At 37.4% G+C, this 7,626-nt stretch overlaps 1 protein-coding gene and 1 long non-coding RNA gene across 2 annotated transcripts; both read right to left on the bottom strand.

Annotated features, from left to right (window-relative positions):
* Positions 1–6: 6 nt before the first annotated feature.
* Positions 7–3,842, bottom strand: LOC110158674 (major histocompatibility complex class I-related gene protein-like). The gene is made up of 6 exons (XM_055149755.1): positions 3,800–3,842; positions 3,493–3,526; positions 3,268–3,434; positions 2,456–2,761; positions 1,185–1,286; positions 7–1,112 (listed from the first exon to the last, which is right to left on the bottom strand). Exons 1-6 carry the CDS (start codon positions 3,840–3,842, stop codon positions 1,024–1,026), a joined length of 741 nt encoding a protein of 246 aa, XP_055005730.1. The 3' UTR covers positions 7–1,023.
* A 92-nt stretch (positions 3,843–3,934) lies between these two features.
* LOC129407701 (uncharacterized) lies at positions 3,935–6,858 on the bottom strand. Its single transcript, XR_008631679.1, has 3 exons — positions 5,993–6,858; positions 5,358–5,445; positions 3,935–4,058 (listed from the first exon to the last, which is right to left on the bottom strand). It is a non-coding gene; the product is annotated as an uncharacterized LOC129407701 (long non-coding RNA).
* Positions 6,859–7,626: the final 768 nt, after the last annotated feature.

The raw sequence follows: 7,626 nt of genomic DNA, 5'->3' as shown, positions 1-7,626 counted from the left end.
AACTGTAATCCAATTACCACTCACTGAAACAGTAACTGTAACCGAATACAGTTACTCATAATTTGTACTCTGATTACATAATGTACATGTAATCTGTTACTCCCCAACACTGCTTACCACATGACATCACAAGGTGCAACAGCATTTTCTGTTTGACAAAAGAGCCTAAATATACAGATTCCATCAAGAACATAACATAACGTAACATAGAGTGACCAGATTTTTAAAATAAAAACTGCGACAGCCCCGGTTTGTGATGGTTGTTTATAATAAAACTGTGAATCAAGGAAAACTGTTCCACACTCAGTCCATTCATGACTAATGTGAGGCAGTATAGTCACATTTTCTTTGTGTTTTGGTCATTTTTAAGCAGCTTTTTTGTATTTTACTTAAACAATATGATAATTTCTGTCTCTCTTTACTGTTGGCAGGGATCAGGTTGGTCCAAAATAGGGAATTTTTTTGTATAAAACTTGGACAAATGAATATTTTTGGGTAAATCTGCTGGAACAGAGGACACAGGGCTCAAAACTGGGACTGTCCCGGGTAAAAAGGGACGTCACCGTAAATTATTATTTGAACACAGAGTAGAGGAGTACAAGCCTACAAAATTCCAGCCCTCTGTGTGTGATACTTACGGAAATATCGACCTGTGAAAACGGCCGAGAAAAAATGACACGTATTTGGGCTCGTAAATGGACACATACTCCCCTCACTAAATGAGCTGTAACTTGAAAAGTATTGATCGAAAATTACTAAAATCACAGGGTTGGTACATGATAGTAAGGGACCAACTGGTCATTTAAAAAATATATTTTTTTAAACATGATGCGTGAAATTTTCTGGAAATTTGATGAAACGGTGTGGAATGACTCCTGAGTGTTTCCAGAACGAGCCAACAGAGTCTTAGTAGTGATAAAATAGCTTGATGTGCTGTAAAAACTGCTCAGTTATTGTAATAATCCAATATATACAAAACCTCCAGGCAGATTAGTCCAAATGATTGTTTGTAACAGACAAATGTCATTCCTGCTTAAACAGGTCCAGCACCTCTCGTGATTGATGGATGGAGAGCTGCAGCTCAACATCTGGAGGCTCTGGTTCTTCAGTGTGAAAAAACAATGCAAGTCTTATGATTTAGGTTCTATATTATTGATTACATACAAGTTTTTGTGTTTTCTTACTTCTTAGACGCCTTCTTCTGCGATCGATAAAAAAAACAGCAGCAGGTCCGCCAAGAACCAACAAAACAGGCAAAATGATGATGAGTGCCAGAAAAGACTTGTCTGCAAAACAGATAAAGGATAATGGTTTACAATGTAAGTTTAAAAGTAAAAATGTGTATGAAAAATTATATTTATATTATATATTTATATTTATGCTCCTAAACAGCGCTTTTTTGTGGCAACACTTCCAGTTCAACAGGGATCTCATTCATGTCAATGGAGAAACTGGGTAAAGTTTTGCATCTTAAATATGATATAAAGTCGGTTCATTTGTGTAAAATTTTCACCTGCACCAACAAGTCACACTGCACTGATTCTCTGGAGGCTCTAAAACGGCTTTATCGTCCATATTGAACTTATTTGCTGCCAGGATCGTGAGTCCCAAACAAAATAAAACAACTCAAATCATGACGGCGGTGCCCACAGAAACTTCTGAAATAAACTGAATAAGGAACAGTGTGATTGGTCTAAATGTGAAATATCCACATTTCAAACTCCGCCTCTGTAATCAGAAACACCTGACTGTAATCATACCAGTCCTGTGTGATGTCACATAGTACTTGAAACTGCACAGACAGTGAAGGCAGAACAGACTCTGAACTAAACTGGCCAATAAAGAAAGATAAATAGTAGATCATGAGATTCAAACATCATAAACATCTGGTACAAAAAGTAGATTTTATGAACTGAAAAATCCTCTTGGTCGAGTCGTCTTCACTCTAAAACTTTTGTCCAGTTGACAGAACTGGATTCTCTTTTGTGATGGATTCTGTCTGGATGATTTAGGGATCACACAGATTTAAGATCAAATAAAATAATCCTTTTATTATTTCCATGGGAGAAATGTGTCCTGGGGCAGAGGGTCACATGTTTTAAAACAAAAACAAGACAACACAGAAACATAAACCCAAAGAGACATGATCCACCAGAACATAAATAAATAAAAGACCAAGTATGACCACGAGTGACACAAAAACAGGACTTTTAAATAACTTTGTACAGGATGGACCTTCACAGTCTTATATTCTATTAATAACTGCACTAATCCCTGGCCTATGTGCAGTTTTAGTTGCAGATTTAGTGTTTACTTCCACTTTACTGTCTGATTGTTTTATGAACATTTATACACTTTGTGAGAGAAATCAACACGTGTAGTGTTGAGTCCCAGATACAAAAGTAAATATATTCATTCAAACAGACATAATCCTAAAGCCATTTTACTGTCTCACCTTCGGGTTGTTCTGCTGGGATTTGGCGTGCTATTTCGAGGATGGTGATGATGTCTCTGACTCCAGAGAGCTCAAACACACACTTGTATCTCTTCCAGTCCTCTCTCCTGACCTGAGATAGATCCAGGTCCGCTCGGGTCTGGAAGGTTCCGTCTCCGTTGGGCAGGATGTCTCCATACTCCACATCCTCATGGAGCTCCTCTCCATCTTTAGTCCAGAACATTAGGGCTTTGTCTGGGTAGAAGCGTCTGGCCTGACAACTAACATATGTCCCAGGTCCATCTATGAAATAAATGTCGGGGAACTCTGAAAAAAACAAATACTGATTATTACTACTAATTACAGTTAGTATTGTTATAATATCATTAGTATTACTAACTCAACACTTGGTGTTATGATGAATCACTGCACTGGTGTGTGTGTAAAACTCCTTTTCTACTGTTTCATCCTTCATTTGTAGTGAAGCCAGATCAGTCTGATTACATTCATTTTAGTCCTAAAATTCTACACCCATTAACTCTAGATTATAAAATTCAAAAGTGACATACAATTCACAATGAGAAAAATAAAAGATTATAAATATTTTATATTTCATATTAATAAATGGACAGCAGGTCCCTGTGTTTGATCACAGTCACATTTGGGATGATTGTGCTCCGTGTACAGAGTTCACCTGAGCTAATGACACTGACTCTGGTTCCTGTTTTGGTCCACAGGTGTGGACAGAATCACAAACATGTAATTCACCTAAAATAATTAAATATGAGTTTCTTCAATATGGCAGAATGCCTCTTTAATAAAGTCTTCTGTACCTATTCTACCTCCATGTTTCTGCAGTGTCTTCAGCCACCGGGGGCACTCTTCAGTCAGGTAGTGTTTCCAGTACTCAGTCTGTTCCCTCAAACATGTCTCTGTTCCTCTGGGCCTCTGGAGCTTCAGTCGTCCACGACTGTGTCTCTGGTGTGAACCTGAGGAAGTCCTGAGCGTTCAGGCCGAAGTGGAAGAAGCCCGAGGTCTGGTCTGTGTCTGAGTCCCACTCACAGCCCACAGAGGCCTGCAGCACCACAACCCCTGCACCAGCACAACACACACATGAACACACACATGTGAACAACATACACCGTAATAATATATAAGTATATTTATTATTATATAATAATATAATCAATCAATCAATATCAACACATCTACAACTTTCCAAAAAGACTTTGTGGGTCTTTGTGATGAACATATTGCTCAAGTCATTATTTTATATTATAATTTCAGTATGTTAATTATAATATTCTATGTAATAGAATCATGTGTTTGTTTGTCAAATCTCTGGATGAACAAAGCCTCACAAACCTTCAGTGGAGATGTTCTTCTGGTCCTCCATGATGTTCTTCATTAGGCCCCGTGAGATGGTGACCACACTCTTCTGCCTGTCCCACTGGCTGGGCTGGTTTTTTTGCTGCTTTCTTCACCCAGTCCTGAGTCGTCACCAGTTCCTTGAGGTGTTCATCATAATGAGCCACCTGCAGCTCATCCATCAGGACCACAGCTGTAAACTCAGCCAGGCCCAACCCCACTGAAGACGTGCACAGAGTTCTCAAAATGTATCTCCCTGAAAGACCAAACATACGTCACTTTTAACACAGATCATAAAGAGTAAAATGATGTGATGTTGTTTATCACTCTCCAATTACCCCCAAACTTATGGAATATTTAGGCAAGAAAATCTGTTATTAACAATTATTTATCTAATCAATTGAAATGTGTTGGTTTCTTCTTCGTCTAATATAAATTTAAAAACTTTTCTGTTGACCATTTTTTGGAGCACATTTGCATTACCATCAAGACGAGACAAAAATCCTGTTCAAGTGAGTGAACTGGAGCTCATCACTGTGAATATTGATCATATGATCTGGATATTTGATAGAGACACAGACAAGACTAAAATATAATTGTAGCTCCTCCCCTGAGAACCAGATTGGATTGAAATTTCAGAGATTTTCACTCACCAAATATTTTAATGGAGCGAGTGAGTCTGAGAGATTTTATCCATTTAAACTCAAACCTGGTCCTCACCGTCTTCAGACGTTCAACATTAATGATCATTGCAGAGTTTTGGAGATTATTCATACATAATGTCCCAGCAGAAAAAAAATACTTTATTTTGGTAACTTTGGCAACATCTCGTGAAAACCTTAATCTCATTCAAATTTCTATGTTCTATGTTCTACAGTTCTATGTTCTTTTTCAAATTTTTCAAACAAATGTGAAAACTCAGAGCTGTGGAACATAGATCTGACCCACTGGGTTCTGTCTGTGTCTTTAGAAGTCCTCCCCTCATTTAAAGTGAACTCCAGATCCTCCCTGATCCTCCTCTGTGTTCTGGAATCTTTTCAGTCTCCAGGACCAGGTCAATCACTCAGATTTTTAGTTTTGTAGAGATAAATGCATTTGCAAAAAATAATATTTTACTGTTGGTCTGTTTGTAGGATGGAAACATGTTTGTGGTCACAGTTGTGACTAGTGTGGACACTGTATTAATAGGGTAGTGTATATTTAAAATCTATCAAATTATTTGCACAGCATTTGATTCCACGTCCTGTAGTCCAGTGTTTTTCCACCTTTTACAGGCCTCGGCCCTTTTGGTATTTATTAATCCTGTGCTCCTGTCGCTTCTTTTGTTTTGTGTGTGCACTTAAAAAATCCCCACTACACCACTGCTCATTAATAACAATAAAACATAGTGATAATAATTTGTATTTGCATAGTTGCTACAGATGCAGTTTGCTAAACGTCCTGGTGACATCATCTCAAAATCTGATTGGTTGAAGCAGCAGTTTCATGGACATTTATTTTGTGTTCGAGTTCCTGCAGAACAGATTGTGAAGGCCTCACACTTCTTTGACTTTACCTGGCAACAAGTGATGGCTGAAATGTGATTGGGCAAATTCTTTAATATGTAAATCCTTGTGTGAAGCAGCACAAACATCGGAAAAGCTCTGAAAGGAAGTGGACAGATCATTTGGAATTATTTCATAATAATATAATTAACATCAGTCTGTGAAGAACTTTCAGGACCTGATGCCCCCCCACTGGTAACAACATTAGTTAGGTTCTTTTTGTTGTTGTTGTTTAGTATTTCCTTTTTATTTAAACCCCTTTATTTCACCACCACATTTCTTCTTTTTTTTTTTCCTTTCCTACACTGTAAATTAATAAATTCGTAATTCTTGTTTTTTATTGTTACTTCCCTTCTCCTGTAGCAAAAGAGAATGTAACACCACCGTCTTGTGATCAAATAAACATATTCTATATCTGACTCTTAGGCTTTGGCAACAGTGAACTTCTTTTGAGCCTTTTCTATTTCAGATATTTACACAGAACATTCTTAAATGACTCTTTTTTACATTAAAACCTCTTTAGTAAACTCTTTTTCAAGACACACCAGACAATCCCTCAAGGTCAAACTAGTGTTCGTCATCACACTGGTTCAAAATCAAGTGTGTAATTACAACAAATAAAAACAAAAGAAGGAAAAAATCTTACGTGATGAGACCGTGGAGAGAGTGTGAGCCAGAACCAGAACCAGCAGCAGGTAGACGGGTGGATCCATTCTCTCTCTGCTTTTACCTGTATGACAGACTCAAACAGGAAGAGCAACAATACATGACACACAGAGAAAGTGAAAGTAAAATAAGATTGTGTGTTTCTTTTATTAGGTTGACATTACTACAGGTGTGTCACACAAATGAGAGGTTTCAGTGTGGCTGAAAAGCACATTCACAGATTTAAAGCAGAACTATTCTGAAAAACAGACTTTTCAGAGCTTTTGCATGTTCTAGTTTTCAGATCATTTCTAACTTTAATTTTTTTGTTGTTGCTGAAATTTTAAGTGCACATTTTCCAGCAAGACAGACCAGTCGATAGTCGTGACTACTTTTCCCTGACGAAGACCATCATGCTGGTCGAAACACATTGTCGTCCCTTCATGTAATAAAGTACTTTTAATATACTCAGTCGAAGTGCCTCGGGTTTGTACCTCACCCATTTTTACATTTTTCTGTAAGGGTAATTTTCTGTTCTAAGACCACTGCCTTAACCCTCGTAGAGCACCTGTACTGTTATTTTTTTACTCTTTTAAGACCCAGTGAAGCGCTCTACCCCTCTTGCTTTATCTAACTATCCTGTGTGTTTCATTAGGCCTATGAAAGTAGTAGTAGAATTTTAATTTTACCTTTAGTTCAGTGGAGATCGGCAGTTCCAGGGCTGAAATTATCCAAATGATACCGTGGTGAAGTTAGTTTCACGTCAGACGTTAGATATTCAGTGACGCGTCAACAGCGGAGATGTTCATTGCCTGTGCCCCGCTTGCTCGATCACGGTGCGGGGAGCTGTACACCAAAGCTCCGCTGAGTCCGCGGGTTAGGGACCGTCAATAAATTACCATTGCATTGAATGGAGTCTGCTAAAAAAAAAATAAAAAAATAAAAAAATTAAATAAGAAAAAAGAAAAAGGGAATCAAATAAAAAGAAACAAAAAAGGGATTGTACATGTACGTTTTTATAGAATATTTGTTATTTTATGTATTTTGAGGGTTAATTAGTTAATGCATTTTTTTCAATATCTTTCCAGGTAAATTAATCTAAAAACGCCAAACCAAAGTTATTATTAGTAGTCCAAACTCCTCAGGTATCACGCACACTTTTAGTTTTCCAAATTAACCCTTTGTGGGATTTTTAGTTTGGAGTTGGTGTCATCTACCTTAGAAGGTATTGAAAAAAACAAAAAAAAAACAAAATGTGTGCGTGATACATGCGGAGTAGGACTACTATAACAACTTGGTTTGGTGTTTTTAGATTAATTGACCTGGAAGATATTTAAAAAATGCATTAACTAATTAACCCTCAAAATACATAAAAATAACAAATGTTTCATAAAACCCTTTTTTATTTTTTTATCAATCCTTTTTTATTTCTTTATATATATATTTGAGCAGACTCCATTCAATGCAATGGTAATTTATTGACGGTCCCTAACCTGCGTCTCAGCGGAGCTTTGGTGTACAGCTCCCCGCTCCGTGATCGAGCAAGCGGGGCACAGGCAATGAACATCTCCGCTGTTGATGCGTCACTCAATATCTAACTTATTCTAACTTTTTTCTGTTTGAGAGAAGAACTCA

The sequence above is a fragment of the Boleophthalmus pectinirostris genome, unplaced genomic scaffold (genome assembly GCF_026225935.1).
Source record: "Boleophthalmus pectinirostris isolate CB_2022bp ecotype Guang Dong unplaced genomic scaffold, ASM2622593v1 HiC_scaffold_13, whole genome shotgun sequence".
Lineage (NCBI taxonomy): Eukaryota > Metazoa > Chordata > Actinopteri > Gobiiformes > Gobiidae > Boleophthalmus > Boleophthalmus pectinirostris.
This window is presented reverse-complemented; position numbering and strand designations above follow the sequence as displayed.